Raw genomic sequence first — 17,267 nt, 5'->3', positions numbered from 1 at the left:
GCGAACCCAGCTCGCAAGCATGAGACGCTTACATTAAGCTAATGGACTAAATCCTCATATTAGCAGGGCTGTAATTTGTGTTCCACAACGCATGGCTGCACACGGAGTTCTACATTACATTTGCCCATTTATGCAAGATTATAAGGTAGACATAATTGGGAAAACAAGTAGCTCCCTCGGGAATTAATGAGACCATGTTTCCTATGGATTTGAGCCTCATGGCTGATTGTTTCCAGAACAATCAGAGTTGAGGAAGATCGCTGTTTAACTTGGTAGAGAAACCAGACTATATGAGTAATGTTCCACATTTCCCTTACTAATAGCCATCTAAGCTTGCAATATTTTTAAATTCCATGAACTCCTTCTTTCCAGTTGTTAACCAGGCTTTATTTTAATATGATTGGGACAGCAGGGTCAAAGGTTAAAATGAAATGAATGTTACCCTCAAGTCAAAAGTATATCGTTTGAATTAAGAAGGAAAGAAGAGAAGAGACAACCCTGTGACATTTTGTACAGCAGCTCCACCATGGGTTTTGACGGTTTATAATCTACTTTTAATTTCCCATTTCTTCATTATCTAGCCCGTTAACAATTGAATTTTAGCAACGCTAACAAAATCATATAAAAAGACACATTTCTCAGTATATCCGATAAAGCGTTCTGCTTTCACTTTAGAGATGGACTCTAAACGTGGGACTTTATGGCTGCTGAATGTATGTAACCCGCTGATTGTCAAGAGGTGGTGCCAAACACTGATCAGTGATGCAAGGCACAGCCTTCTGGCACTCAATAGGTTAAACGTCAAATGTCTCTAACATCAAACTTAGCAGATGCGGCCATTTAGGTTTTTTTAAAGTTTTTTTTTTTGTGTGTTTACGTAGTCTTTTTGGATGATGCTGCAGGCTCACAAACGAGTCATGGGAAATTATCTTTTCTTTCACTCTCATTATCCCCTCTGGATCCCTTTTTGTGTGTGTGTCTGAGTTTAGTTGCACTTGAAGAACACTAATGAAAAACAGCTCATGTCTCGGCGGTCTAGAACACTGAAATACCTTTCACACTTGCCAGTTTTATCTATAGGAGTAACATATCATGGGTTCCTTTAGGGAATATTTAAGTGGTGGTTATACATTACAAAATACACATTCTAATAGGGGAAAACAGACATAATGTCATTTAAATCACCATAAGAAGATTAATGCTTACACAAAGTGAGAGCGCTAGATGTGAAAAATGCACATAGTATATTCTATATAATACAGTATATGCTCTTGGGGTATATGTTTTCTCTGTTGGCCAGCTATAAAGCCTTGTCCACATACTTTCATCTCTGTCTTACTACATAGATTATGTTTTTGTTGTTTTTTTTTTTAATGGAAACTGCTTGCCATACCTGCAAACAGTGCAACATTGGCATGCTTTGCATCGTACGGGCACCTTGCCATTCCACTTATCTCTTCATCAAAATAGTCAAGCGTGTCCATCTGAAAAAGTAGAATACAACCAGAAGTGAGCAAAGTTTTTTTGTTTAAAAGACAAATTCCTGGAATAGTATTTCAAAACGTTAATGAGCATACAAGCTTATGTATGAGATTTTTAAAAACGTTGTAGCCGTGCAAAGACCAGGTTATGACGCTGCCAGTGTAGCAGAAACGATTGCATTCGTTATGAAATGACAGAGATCCATAAGGAGGTCCCACCTGACCAGTTGGAAGAACCTGAACCATTGAAGGTGCATTCTGTGTTCTCACTCGCAAATGAATAAAGCTCCATTCGGCTTTCCTACACTATTCTTTGCAGCACTCATATACTTGGCTTAACCACTTAATTTATTGTGCCGGCATTGCTAATCCACCCCTTGACTACAAGGATTACGATCATTTTTATAAATAAACACATGCATGCATAAGAACATGACCCTGTGTTTAAGAATCTCCGGGTCCTTATTACCATCTCGCTGCCTCTGCCTCTATTACACACAATAGAAAGTCAAATGAAACATCTAGAAAAAAATCTTAAGGTTCAAGAAATGAAATAAAATATGCCTTATAATTAGAAAACCCTTTGCGACTCCCCCCCCTTTTTCCCGCTGCCAAAGAGAAATGTTTCACTTTGTGTTCTCAGCTGATATTTTATCCATTTATGAGATTTTTTTTCTGAGTTGTGACTGACTATGTGGTCTGTGGTGTCTGGAACTTTTTCAGAAGTTATCTTCAATGTACTATGATGCAAGAAAGGGGCCTCTATCCAGAGGAAAAAGCTTGGCATTCTACCAACTAGAATCCAAGTAATGCATTATTATTATTTTTTTCGCTGATTTTTACCGTATCTTTAAAACAATGGCAGCCAAGATGGTGCTTTAACTATTTATGTCTGTGAGAAAACTATAATTTCACTGTAATTTCCTGTTACAAAGTATGTATCGAGTTACATGCAAGTTATAGCTATACAGGGTGGAAGACAACCATTTGCTAGGGGTCTGTAGCCTTGATGATAAACAATGTGGCAAATGCCATTATATGCTCTGACTTTTGTGTACTGTAATTATTGTGTTGCAGATTTTGGTGAATAATGGCGAACCTACTTAACGACGGCGAAGAATTAAGATGGATCAATCAGACCCAATGCCTACAGGGAAGTAATGGAGTCTGGTGAAACATTCATTCATTGGAAACGCATAACTGAAAAGTTGCATCGGAATGAAGTGAATGACGGGTTACTGATCAGCGGAAGAAAGGCTGTGACAATGTATTCACCAAATCCAGAGATGGCAGTCCATTCCATCCTTCTATGAACCCCTAGCAAATCATGTTATTAGGCCACTCTCTGTTCTTGGGAAATGACTTCAGCTCAATATGCAAGAAACTAATACATGCGGTGATTGAGGCACTGCCCAGAGGTCTCAGAGCTGTACAGAATCTAGCGGAGGACACAGCGTTTTTTGCTAGACATACATCATCCACAGCTATTTTGTGTATTTGAATGTAATCCGTCTTTCAGATATATTCACCAGAATGGTGTACCTGACATAAATCAAAAACAGCTTAGAGTTCATGAGAAAAAAAATCAAGTTGCTGTATGAGGCTGCAATTAACTTTTTATCTCATTCGTTATGAAGCTTTCATCATCCATCTGAGGATCTGTCATCATTTGTTTCCTGTCATGAATCTTCACTGTCCGGCCTTTCTGAAAGCAATTACTTTTGCTGGCTGCACAATTAGACTGGGGCATGAAGTGTCAGAACAAGGGAATAAGCTGAGCATATTTTACAAGCAAGGACTACTGTATCTGGTGCCCATCTGCGTTTTCACTTTACAGCCCATGAAGAGGCTCTGTCTGCTGTGTCTCATGTCAAAGGTTGATTGTTTGCCATCTGTAATGCTAGCAAAAACAGACAAGGGAAACACAGGTGTCCATGTAAACTTCTGTCAGCTACCAGAGACACCCCACTTGTGGTCCACATGACATGGGCAGCAGGTGATGAAATCAGTAGGGGCTACAGATTATTCTAAGGAAACGTCTGTGAGAAGGGAGAAGAAGGATCATTTGTATTCTGGAAATTATGCTCTCTTCCCTCTAAAAAAAAAATAAAAAATGATAAAACTATATTACAAATGTTCTCAAACACAGACCAGTGTAAGAGAACTGGGGCGACTACTTGGGAGTAGTTAAATGCATTAATTGTAACGAGATTGATGTGGTTTAGGGGGAGTAAGAGCAGTCGCAGCTTGGCACGAGCATTGAGCAGCCAGCTGCGTTCTGCTGGGAGTAGAGCAGGAAAAGAAAAAAGAAAAGAAGAAAACAACATACATATGATTTTCCAAATGTTGCTTATCTCCAAGCACAGATAAACAGTTAGGGCATATCGGGTCAGGAATGTGAAATGTTCATCTGACCAATGTGTGTGTAATATATATTATTTTAATATCTATTTAGAAAGGCCATTTAGCTCAAACATTATTACCCTTTTTTAAGAGATGTCCATAAATATTTAACATACACAAGTTAGGTGGACCTCTTAGCCCTCTGAGAGCCCACACCATATGCAAATACGGGGTCAACCCTACAACGTCAACCCTACAACTTACCCCAACTCCCTGGCATACATACAACAATGGAAATGCATTAGCTATGGAATCTGGGAAGGTTGCATTGGCGTCATTGAGATCCATTTTATTTGCAAAGCCTATTAACAGGCTGTAACAGGCACAATGCCTCATGTGTATACACAATTACTTACCTTATAGTTTCTGCAGGCAGGATTGAAAGCATTTGTGCCGCAGACAAACAATGTGTCTTCATCTCGCTTCAGCATAACCTTAATAAAGTTATGGCATTCGTCCTGTATATTAAAGATAAAAGAAAAATGTGTTTAGGGCTCCTGGCGCTTGGTCAGGCTCCTCTATTTATTGTCTTGTTTCTCTAAATCTCAAATCACATCTCACGATCTGACTTTTGCTTTAGATACTTTATTTCGAAATGTAACATCAAATTTGAGATTTTGTGTTTTCTTGTAGTGCAACAATCTACCGAACAGATGTGATAAAGTTATTACCCTACACCTGTGCTTGGCACCATGCGACTCTCCCTTCTGTTATTAAACAAGATCTACCTTAGCACTCAATTAATAAAAAAGCTAGGCGTCATGGGAGTTAAAGTTTGGCATGTGACCCAGCCAAATCTTTTTTTTTTGTTATATATATATATATATATATATATATATATATATATATATAGATAGTTATTTTAGCTGAAACAATGAATTTTAGTAGGGATAAAAATCTGACAGATGGCAATAGGATTTTCATTACTAAGAATATTTCAGAAGATATGGCAGACAAATTAATATTTGCACTTCACTAGCGATTACGCACAGATATAAATTTATCTATGGCTTAGCAAGTTTCACTGATGACCAAACCGCTGGAGTGAAAGATGAAAATGTATCACTGCTTACATCTACACAGTAGCTCTAAATGTGAGAGCAATCCTTATATGAGATTTTTGTCTTTTATCTTTTTTTTTCTTTTACAATGTAAAGTTTTCTGGATAAAGTTTTATTTTATTTGCAAGAAATTTGCACATTTATTTTATAATTGTTTTATTTAATATTATATTATATATTTAATAAAATGATGGAACTATTGCAAAAGTAGCAAAATATAAATTTAAACAAAATTACAAAAGAAATGGAAAAAGATCATTGAAGTAAGGTCTTATGCCACAATTCATGCTATGTGTTGGCAAACTATAATTCCACAACAGCTGGATAGCTACCTGTAGTGATTACTCTGTCACAGACAGTTTCATAGATGTTTCTATGAGTGGACAACCAATATGAAAGGTTTATAAGAAATCTAATATGAGTATTATGCTGCCATTCATTTTGTAACGCATTATTTTAATTCCACGGAAAGATAAATGGATTTCACGCATAGCAATATCCACCTGATCTATGCCAATATATGTGATCTTCGCTACTGGTGAATAATTCATTTCTTTAACATGCTATTTAACAGTAAGCAAGCAATTGTTCTGCAATTTGAAGTAGCCAATGAGATAATTGAAAAAGCAATTACAACTGAAACAGTGTGTGCCCTGATCCATAGCACATCACAATCACCGGCCACACACAACTGTCAAAATCCTAACCCCTGGTGGCGCTGAAGAAATGGAAATTGCCTACCTTATGCTTTCCCTTCATTCTGCAGGTGTCTACATCAGGCTGCTTGGATTTCCACGTCAGTTTCTGAAAAGATCAAGGAACAAAAATCAATTAGAGCCCGTGAGGTTCCGATGCCTTTGATTTATAATGTCAGAGTTGAATTCAGGAGACAGCCACAGGACACATGTTTACTGAATATATCTGTGTCGCTTATGATTATGGTCTATTTAGCGCTTTGAGCGACGCTGGTCTGAGAGATGCTTCCTTTAAACATTCAAATCTCAAATGGTTAATTAGCCTTAAACCATCCAGTTTAAAACAGGCATACAGCAAATGTCCCCTGTACCCGGTGCACAATGTCAGGGTTGGGTTAGTAGAAACACGCACAGCTATATAGCGTGTTCTGGGCTTAGAGGGATTTCTCTGCATCTTATTCTTTTGGAGGGATGTATATCTTGGACTGCAGAAGTTATACGATCGTAGCTTAACGCTATGTTGTTCAAGTATTGGGAAGGAGGTATGGGGGGGTTAGGAGCTGTATGGGAATTAGGTTGTTTGAAAAATGGGATTGATTTAGTGATGTGTGATAAAGTAAATTTAGATTTGGGTTTTGAGAGACATAGTCCAAGAACGGTAACGGGCTTCAGACTGTTACAGTGCTTTACAGAAGCATATACTGTATTCTCACAATTGACTATTAGTGACTAAATCAGTGCAAAACCCAGGCAGTTTTTGGAGTATTGTTACACAGCCTCCTATATTTCAGGTGTCAATATTAGGACACGTGTGTTGTGGGGTATGGCGATGAGACAATGGCGAGGGGTCATTGCCATCTCAAAGTGAGTGGTGTGGAGGCACAAAGGCACATAGGTGGCCATGTGGGAGCTACAGTGGAGATCTGTGCTGCAAAAATAAAAATCTTAATTGATTTTACAGCTCCCTGCGCTGGTCGGGGGAGATCAGGGCATCTCCACAACTGGCCCTTGATCCCCAGCACCTGCGAAAGGACAGTGAGCAGAAAACTGAGAGTGACCCGCTAAAACTTGGATTGTTGAGCGGTATGTGGTTATGTGATTCAGGTGACAGTTCAAGTATAAGAGGTATGGGGAATTTTATACTACAGGATTCATTCATTAAGTATTGGAAGGTACAGTGAGGACAGTCACACCAACATTATTAAACACAGTTGGTCAAACTATATAACGTGCTTTTATCCCAGACCACTCAATATGCTAATTTAGAGATTTATCTTTATCTGTGCTGCATCGAAAATGAAAGATGGCAACAAATCATGGCACCTATTGAAATGCTGTTTCTCATGTCATGGAAAGGTTAATCATATTAAAGTTATTCACCAAAGGCATTTACCAAATGATACAGTAGCTGTGATCCTTATATGATACTATGTGCCGGAATAATAATACCAGCAAGTTAAGAGGTATGCTATGGTGGGGAAAGTGTGCACCTATTTCAACATGAAAACAAAGTCTTTATATGCATAGTAAGCTCAATAAGATTTTTTTTTAAAAAAATAAGCACAATACTTGCCCTTTAATGACTTCCTCTAATGATTCCTCATTAAAACAGGTAGAAGTGTTATTTATCTTTGTGTGCAAAGAGCCCCCTTTTTTTTTATTAAACAAACCACAGCGAAGGTGTTTATGGAAATTAGAGGAAAGGGCTGTGGTTGTATAAGTGTATACTGGACGCTTAGGGACATCAAATTAAAAGGGAGTAGACAAACAAAAACAAAAAAAAGCCAACACCTTGCCAAGTCTCCGCTCAGCATGGAGGCAATTACTTCAAAACAGCTGTCACATATAAAACAGACACTAATTGCTGATCTCTGTAAGCATGTCACTTGCATTGCAATACTTTCGTCAGGAGAGATAGTTTATAGGTTTTCAGATTCTCTATTTTTCTTTTTATTCAAATTAAAAAAACATTACTAGACACCTCGGGGTTAATGGTCCACAAGAGAGCATTTTGTAACCTTTCCATACACACACGCATACTGTAGTATTTATCAGTTGCCACAAAGCATAGGGCTAATGACAATCTATATACACGTTGTACCCCCTTGTGATACTTATGTAAAATAAACGTGTCCCTCTTTGTCCATTTGAAATGTTGGAAGTTATGACTCATAATGAATTGTAGTGAGCCCCTTGTAAGCTCCTACTTTAGTGAATAAACCCCTTGCATGCGCCAGATGGTTGTGATACATATTGATTTGTTATGTGTTGCCTATGCCCGGAAAAAGGATTAAAAATATAGCGTGTTCATGCAAAAAAAGTAAATGCTGAAGCAATGCAATTGCATAAATCTACAGAATACAGATTATCCACTTGGTGGATAATCCGACGGGGATTTTGAGCAATTTTGATAAAACAGCATATTGCATTGGCACAACATGGCATGACTAATCCACGTGTGGGAAAATTTGTTTCCCAAATCTGCTTTGTCACCTAACATATGACAGTCCAGAGAACGACTCACACAATCTTATCCAGACCGGACAGACAGACAGACAGACAGACAACTTACTTTGCTGAAATAAATTTCATCTGTATGTGACGTGTCGAGATCAATCGTATAAATGTGGTCTCTGAAAATAAAAATGATGGAGATCAGAGTTTCATCCCATTGAAAGGTTCCTCGGTTCCATATACTTTTTTTTTTTTGTTAACTCACAAGAACCACGAGTTTTTCTAATAGAGCATCATCAGAATTATGCAGGTTAAGTGATTTTTGTTTATCCAAAAGCATATACTTTTTCTTCTATTTTAGTTATTGAACATTTGCAGCAGCCCAGGTGTTCTCCAAATAACATTTCTTGAGTATTGTCCATCTCCTAATAGGATTAAGAGATCATACTAAGAACAAAATTACACAACTAATTATAATGATGTCTTGTCATTACTTTAGGAGCCAAAGTATCGATGGGATTAATCATCCTAGATTATTCCAAAGCAAAAGCCGTGTACCAGCAATGGAGCAGTATTATGTTATTAGAAGACAGGATGTGAAAATGTTTATATCCTATAATTTATGGTTCTCTAACCTGAGCGGCTTTTTAACCCTAAAAACTCTTCCTCTATGGGACTTGTCGAATAACCACTGGTTATTGGCCCTATTTAGATAACACTTCTAATATCTTGATAGTATGTATGTAATAGAAACATTTAAATACAGGAGGGAAGTTTATTTCAAAAGGAGGAGAAATGTTAGAAAGGATCAGAGGTTTAGATGTACTATAGGGAGGTTTTACTTTACTGAGCGGTTGGTAGATGAGTGAAATGGCCTACCATCAGAAGTGGTAGAGGCTAATACGGTGCTGAATCCTAACAAGCATAGGATAGGCATAAGTCTATCCTGAAGATGAGATCAAGGACTAATTAAGGTCCGAATCTTACATTTGGAAAATGATCAGAATAGTTCTTATTTGTTGTCAAATTCTATGCTTCTACGTATTAATGAAGCACAATCTGTAAGCGGTTTGAGAGATGCTAACAACTTTAAGCCGTAGCCGCACCATGATCTGCATCTCGTTGACATTGTGAAAAAAGGAAAAAGCACGCAGCAGCTACATTTCTTTCCATTGGGTATTCTTTTCATTACATTTTGATGCTCCATTAGTTTGTGAATTGTGCCCCAGCTAAAAAAAAAAAAAGTTAACACAGCTTGAGTACATTTGCCTTCTTGGTTTCCCGCAAACAGGGTTGTCTTTACAATAGTCTGCTACTCTGCCTCTGGAGAGGGGAAAACAGAATGAAAGGCTCAGGTGCGAGCCTATTTTTAAAATGTTCCTGTAGTGAGAAAAGGACACAGGGGCATTTATGTCTGGGAGGCACAGACAGCACGAAATGAAGAAAAAAAACAAAACAAAAGCAGATGATGGGGTGAAGCTTTTGGTCTCTTCGAGAAATGGAAATACTCTATCTCCATAAACGTAATGGAAGATCTATCTTTTTATTATTTCTGTGATGTAATATTTAGCTCTAGAACACACAGCTGGCATTATTAAATGAGATAATAAAACGCATTATAGAGCTTAAATAGTAAACCATTTACATTTTACACAGTGCCAAAACAACTGGGAATGAGTTAGGGTCTCCAACAAACTAATGCTTGTGGCTAAATTCTTTTGTAATTAGGTTCTGTTGTCTGCCAAATGTTGCAATATGGAGTGTTTTGGGATTGCTAAAGAAAAGGACTTCTGTTTGCTTCCTGGGAGCTACATGCTGCAGTTTATCATGCCGTTCACTTTAATGGCTCAACCGCAGTCTGGGTCATTAGAGAAATAACATTAGCTTTCCGCTTAATTTGCTTTGCCCACTTTGTTCTATAGCATAGCAACACAGACAATGAATAAAATAATTTTATCCGTCTTATGTTACCTAAATGCTAAATAGTGTGCACTAACCCAACATGATGCCATGCCCTTGTCTGAATAGTTATTTTGTTTATTGAAACATAAATTGCTTCACTTCCGCAAAGTGTGTGGCAGTCTCTCTAATCCAGCCGTATTACACACATCAGCAGAGTCTTACTGATGAAATTTAGAGCTCTAATGAGAATGCCAGGAAACCTCATTAAAATGGGTCGTTCATGAAGGACACCTCTGCGAGACTTGTCACACGTCCCAGAATCCTTTGTGTTCTGTTTGATTGGCCTTACAGTCCCCCCAAAAAATCTAGGCAGGCCATAAAAGGCCAGTGTTCAATGAAACGTAATCAGTGAATAATTGCACTTTTGTAAGACTCCGTCTGCTGATCCACTCTGTTTTTTCCGCATGTCGGTACTAAACAAGATCACCTTCTGTTATGAACAATATAACCCTTTGTCTAACTCAAAGAGTTCCATAAATTGCGTGTTATAAACCACCCTTTACTTCTGCTGCATTAACTCAATATTCCTGCTCTTCAGACCTCCAACAAGCCATACTGGAATCTGTTGCCATGACACGATCTTATGCAGGAGAAGTATCTGTATAAAAGCCACTGGTTGTTCAGAACCTATGGTTGCATATATTGAGTGTGTGTGCAGGAATTCTGCTAGAACATCTGCTGAATGATAAACGATAGTAGAAATAGTAGTCCTCTCAAGGATGAGAACCTTTTGACAAGGGCCTCTCAGCAATAGTGGGAAAAGATTTTCAGCTCCAGGCTAGGTTGTATTCAAAATACTGGAAATAATTCCTCTGGGTTAACCAGTTCACAGTAAATAGAATTCAGCTCTATCCTAGTATAGCAACCTTTGATGTAGCCATCACAGAGCCTGCCAATTCTATGGATGTGAATATTAAGGTAAATTGTTATCCCTTGCAGAAAGAATACCTCTATGAATTTATTGTGATGGTCTTGTTGGATTGCAGATGATCAGAGCTGATTTTTATCTAACACATCCTCCAACGTTTATTCCAGCCAGCTACTAACACAAAGTTATCAGATTGTCTAATCTGTATTGTCTGTTATGGTAATTACATAAAGTCTGAATGTCTCAATGATAGGGGCAAGAGTTAGATGATGGAACTATTCACTGCAGTGACAGCAATCTCATGGAAGTCAAAAGTGCCAACGCTCATAGTAATTAAAAAGAGATGGATACTTTGGCATAGACATCACAGCGAGGATGATGATCAGGACATGTCATTTGGTAAATAAATACCATGTCATACTAGGATTCTGTAGCAGCAACTGTACATGACCCAGGCAATTTTTCATTACTGTATTATAGATAGGCAATGAATGCCACACAAGCTTCTATTAATTCTCATGTTCTGTGTTCACAGCCAGAACAATCCTGATGAAAGATATTATCATAATTATATGATCAGCTGTAAAGGTTCTGACATCACAAGAAAAGCACTGCATAAAAAAACAAGCATTTGTTATTCAAATTGACATTTTGCAACATACACACACACACACACACACATATATATATATATATATATATATAATATATATATATTATCTTTAATATCCTGCATAGACACAATACTGTGTTGTTGCTTTTTTAACAACCTGTAGGATGGAATATATCATTGTTTTCTTGCAGATTTTTCTTAGAAAGAACAAAACTGTATATAATCCCTGGCAGCCTTATATTTTAGGATAATAAATTATATAATTATGAACTATAGGTTCCAAAGGGGCTAAGGGAAACTCCGTATTTTACATTAAGGATATACTAAATAACATTACATTGTAATCCCCACCCAAAAAAAACACTGCCATCCTTCACCTTCAAGCACTAAAGGGAAACTATCATCTATATAGTCTAAGCATAAGTAAATCACTTTATTAAAGCTAGATATAACTGCCTGATCTTCAATCAGAGTCAAACTGATTTGGGGAAATATGTTGTAAAATGTACAACTATTTTAAATTAGTTGAGTTCAGTGGGAGAAGGTGACAAGAACAACCTCAGAAGTAATTCCCTAATCTGGCCTTTCTTTTTTTCTTACAAGGGATAACTGCTTTCACCAAACAGGAGGACCAATTTAACCTAAGTAGATGTCTAGCTTTTGGTTAATCATCCAAATCTTGAAAACAGGAAGTAAATGGTATAAGCTCATTAAATGTCAAAAAATAGACAAATCCTCTTTAAAGTACAGTCAGCAAATAGAATTGTTTATACACGTGGGTACTGGTGTAGATCAGCCAATTTTATATCATTTCCAATAAGACAACATACATTTTGTATGGAAATTGGCCATGACTTAAGCTTAAAGTTTGACCTTTTGGACTCCATCTACAGCAGAAAATTATGTTTAGGGCAAATACCATAAACTGTACATCCTACTACAGTTAAAAACTTTCAACTCTTTGTCTTATGTCCAAAATCTCATTCCAGTAGAAAAGTAAATTATCTAAATTTACTTAAGTGTAAATATTGTCCATTTAACCCACAAAAGTGACATGGTCAGCACATGTAAGTAAGTACGCAAGTCTAGACCGGTCAGTCATATTCATATGAAGTTAGCAAAAGCCTACCAACCTAGCAGCTATGTAGAGGGTCCGGTTCAATATCATGAACTGCTGGATATCCATCTTATGCCTTTGTGTGCTGTTCCGTCCTGGTTTGTGCCCGACAAATACCGGATATTGTTTTGTATCTGTGGAATACAATGGTATAGGCTATTAAAACATATACTCGTCACCTGAGAAAATATGATTCTCGTGTTAAAATCAGACGCATCGTGTGTCTTATTACAAACAAGGGGCTATGGCTTTAAGATCTCTAACAATGGCTACGTTCAAAAGTAGAAATACAAGATCATAAGAAAACAATTCTATTCCTAATGGTTTCTTATTTCAGGCTGTACCTATTCACAATGATTTTCTTTTAAAAACCCTCGAATTCTAGTGCTGCAGGGTACCGACGATCATCTTTCATTTTGTTTCCTCTTCAGCGTTTGTGCAAGATTTATGGTTAGTAATCTGAAACTAATAATTTAACAGATTGCCCGCACTGAATTTATCCATTATGGGAAATCCTTTCTTGCCTTATTTTCAGCAGATTATATTTCCTACACAGTGTTTTGATATGCAATATATAAAAGAATCTGTATTGATTATATTTTCCCAGTAGTGCTAAGCAACCCTAGGCGTGCTTATTTTCTTTGTGCGCATCTACATTTTAACATTTTGCAATAATATTAATTTTTCTTTTTCATTTCAATTACTAGGGTATTTCTGTTTCAATTACATATGAATGGCTGGCTTTGGGAGTGTGCAGTCGATATCAGAACTGCCAATATGTACAATGGAGATAAAATTGCTCTGGGGGGGCAATGATACAGACCAAGTTCTAATATTAAACTATGTCCTTTAATATATAGTAGTTCATACATTTATTTAACTGAGGTTGTGGGATATAAGAACCAATAACCCTACCCTTGTTCAAAGATCTAAGATTATTATTATTTTCTTTCATTTAAACAGTGCTGTACTATTCATCGGCACTTATTTAAAATGTGACATTGAACACTTCCCTATAAGTTATATAAAAGATAAGACCTTTTCCTTTTTAAATGTATTTTTTGATATATAATTGATGAATTTAAATACAAATTAAACAGACACATCTCATTTGTATAGACGTAAAGCACTCTCCATTATATGTGCATAGTTTTAAATTTATTTAATCTAGATAGAAGTCTACTTTTCAGTAACTCTAAATACATCCTGCAGGTAGATAAGACTGGTTTTGGATTTAAGAACCTCCAGCTCTTAAGAAGGTTACCATAGAAGATTAGCAGTAGATATGCCAAGAGATTATCCCTTGTTCAGACAAGCTCTTTGGAAACAGGATTCTTCAGCTGGAGACTCGACAGGCCGAATATTTTGCTAACCCTAGACTCTTCAAATCCACCGGGGCCTTGTACTGAACATGATGAAAGACATATTCATTTTGTTTTTGTTTTCATAAACATGTGCTTTACCTCGCATTGTGTAGTTATTTCCCTGTAGACTGATTTGTCTTTGTTACAATAAAGGCACAGATTAAAAAACAATGGAGCAAGCACAAATGTTACCCTTTTTCTAAAGTTCTTTATTCATATTCTAATTTGTAAGGATTCGTTGACTAAGCCAAGGAACGCAGCAATTGCAGTTTCTCAGCTTTAAAAAAAATCCATGGGTATGTATATAGCTGATCTATACTATATGGTTTTACATCGAGTGGGTTTACTAGGAATAGGAAAAATCTATATACAGCTAAAGCGAAAGAGCGAGCGAGAGAGAAAGAGACAAAGGCAGATAGATATACATTTATGCTCACAGAGCTGTACTTAAATGTCAGTAATTTTACTTCTCGATCCCCATGACAAATAATGAATATTTAAATTTGCTAATTCTTAAAGATCCTTATGAACACCTTCCTGCACCTTCCTTCTTGGGAGTTGATTTGATTAGAAATAGGTCAATCATTATATTATAGATGTAAGAGAAACATTGTCTTTCAAATTGTAACACTTTAATCTCCAGTTAACAGACTAGATTAACTGTATCGCTTCATCTAAATTTCAACCACCCAGGATTCTGGTCACGCATCTGTGCAGCACACATAAAGGCTTGAAAGGTGATGCTTGACTTCCGCCCAGGAATGATAACAGTGGCTTCCAGCCCACCTTGTGTAAATATAGCTACTACACTAACCCTTGGGGTTTACATAAGACAACTCCAACACAATGCTAAGAAGTGCATTGGCAAACAAACCAAGGTACACGGGGTCGCATTATTGTTGACCTTATTACATCAGGTAACATAAAACATAGAAATGTTAATAAAAAGTTAATACAAGTTATAGTTAATGTAGCTTAAGATATTGTTGCTGAAGTTGATTTACTTACAGTTGCCATGTGATATGCTGATAGGCTCAGAATCTTCTGGGAAACCAGCCCCAACAAACCGAAGTATCATGAAATACAGCAGCAAAGCTTCTGACCTCATAGTAGATCAGCTCAAAGACTTAACTTTTCACTTCACCCTGTTCAAGCAAAAGAAGAAGAAAAGTTTTTAATGATGTTTGCAAAAGCTATCAGTCTGACACAAAAGATAGTTATATTTGCACAATAGCCAAACCGTGCATTGAAAGAGTTGCATAGTTGAAAAAATATCTACTTTAATATGAGTTATACTGCTATTTTGCGGTTGTTCAAATTTTCAAACAAATTTCATATTCTCTTTTAACTATCCAGTGCCGATGGGAATTTTCCAAACTTAAAACAGATGCACCTATTAATATTAAAGTGTAGCAAAGTGTGAAACTATCTAGGGCATGTAGTACACAAAAATCAAAGAACTCATGAAATATTCAACATTATGAATGCAAAACAATATAATAATAAACACCAATGCCTTTATTCATCTTTAAATCTCAATAAATCTGTAAACCTAAACCCTTCTGAATCCTAGCTTCTTCTAAATTCTAGACATACAAATGAAAACCTTCTACTGAAACTGATGGAAGTTAATCGTTTGGCCAATCCAATCTACTGCCAATCCCGGTCTAGAGATGGAGTTAGTAGTCCTAAAAATTGCTTGCGACCGTCTTTATAAGTTATTTAAACGTAGCTAGTCATTTGCCAAAGATGCTTCTCGAAATGAGCACAGTTCTTATAATACATAATTAAGGCTGAAATCGACCCATCTGCTGGGTAACTCCACATACATGTGCAAGACTAGACAGAAATAAAAAAAAAAAAACAAAAAACATGGACACCCCACAGATACCTTCAAAATAACATTTTCTGCTCAAAATAGACATCCCAGAGACCCATGTACAATATAATCTATATAGACAAGGAGATGGAATATAGAGGATATAATTTCTCATTATAAAGAGGTGTTCCCAAAACTAGGAACCTTCCGTCTCAAATTACAAAAGCTTTCTGACAGCAGTAAAAGCAAAATAAACTTCCAATGCTGTACTTAAAATAAACATTAACTGCATAATAATTTAAACTGCTGCAGGATCTGCTTTTTAACAAGAGATTTTATTTGAATGTAATGCCTATTTATGTATTGCATTAGCCTAAACATCCAATATAGCCTTTCCCTGCGGGCTTGTGCTTCATTCTGTATGTCAACAAGTCAATACTGTCAACAATTTAAGAACACACATATTGTGGAACAGACAGATGAACCGACGGCAGCACACAGAGATCTTTCAGCTTCTCACACCTAGGCAGCTTACATCTGCCTGTGTTATTTTTCTTTGTTGTTGTCAGGGCATATGAATCTTGCATTAGATTACCTTCCCCCTATTGTTTGTTCTCCCATTTCAAATAAATCAAGCTTTCCTTATTTTGCATTTAATTCTGAAAACGGAGCGTAGACCAATGTCTTAATATGCCCCATTCTATTACAAAGGGTCAGTTGCTCCCATGCTGCTCTGATTTGATGATTTTAAGCCCCAGTATAAGATTTTCATTTATTCTAATTGCAATTCCACATACTGCCACTAGGGCTTAGAGTAACAAGGGCTATTCAACTCATTTGTAACTTGACTAGATATTTTTTTCATTCCCTTTTTGTTGAAAATGTGTAGGACGGGGCTGGATAGAGGCCTCTAAACATAGTGCCTTCTATTTGTTGTTGATCACACTATATTTCTGGGATCTATGTTAATCCTCCCCTGAATACAATGGATCCTACCTTGCTTGCTGAAAAACACCCTCTTAGCTTATAGCATCAATTATAAGAGTAATGGATCACCCAAAAGAACAATTTGAGAACAATGTACTATTCACACAGAGCTGGGGTGTAATTTAAAGCATTAAGTACTCAGTTATATATACTTCCATGTGGGATCCACAGCAAAAATAATGTTATTTTTTAAGTTATATGCTGCCTAGTTGTTATATGCAGGGTTAATTTTTACACTGCAGCGTGTTGATTTCCTATAAAATAGTTGGAAGAATACCTACATATTTTAATAAGAGCTTTGGTGCTGTGGGTGTCTATCACTCAGATGCCTGTCTTGGCAGAAGGATTATTAAAATAAAATAAAAAAAAACTTTAACCTGAGATGTTGGAACCATAATAAATGCAGCACTAATGAGATGCTGCTACTCCGGGTGGTGAAGACA

General features: G+C 36.8%; 1 protein-coding gene across 2 annotated transcripts in view; it reads right to left on the bottom strand.

The window, feature by feature from the left end:
- The window catches only part of LOC149302963 (semaphorin-6A-like), a 53,160-nt gene extending 38,034 nt beyond the window's left edge, over positions 1 to 15,126 (bottom strand). For both annotated transcript variants that reach the window (XM_089481688.1, XM_089481687.1), the window contains exons 1-6: positions 15,027 to 15,126; positions 12,671 to 12,788; positions 8,213 to 8,273; positions 5,687 to 5,749; positions 4,241 to 4,342; positions 1,394 to 1,484 (exon numbers count right to left, since the gene is read on the bottom strand). In XM_089481688.1, the coding sequence (XP_089337814.1) occupies positions 1,394 to 1,484; positions 4,241 to 4,342; positions 5,687 to 5,749; positions 8,213 to 8,273; positions 12,671 to 12,788; positions 15,027 to 15,126 (535 nt within the window). The remainder of the gene's footprint in view (positions 1 to 1,393; positions 1,485 to 4,240; positions 4,343 to 5,686; positions 5,750 to 8,212; positions 8,274 to 12,670; positions 12,789 to 15,026) is intronic.
- Between the last annotated feature and the right edge of the window lie 2,141 nt (positions 15,127 to 17,267).

This window comes from Sceloporus occidentalis, unplaced genomic scaffold (genome assembly GCF_023333645.1).
Source record: "Sceloporus occidentalis isolate IW3139 unplaced genomic scaffold, rSceOcc1.0.p SCAF_16, whole genome shotgun sequence".
Taxonomy (NCBI): domain Eukaryota; kingdom Metazoa; phylum Chordata; class Lepidosauria; order Squamata; family Phrynosomatidae; genus Sceloporus; species Sceloporus occidentalis.
This window is presented reverse-complemented; position numbering and strand designations above follow the sequence as displayed.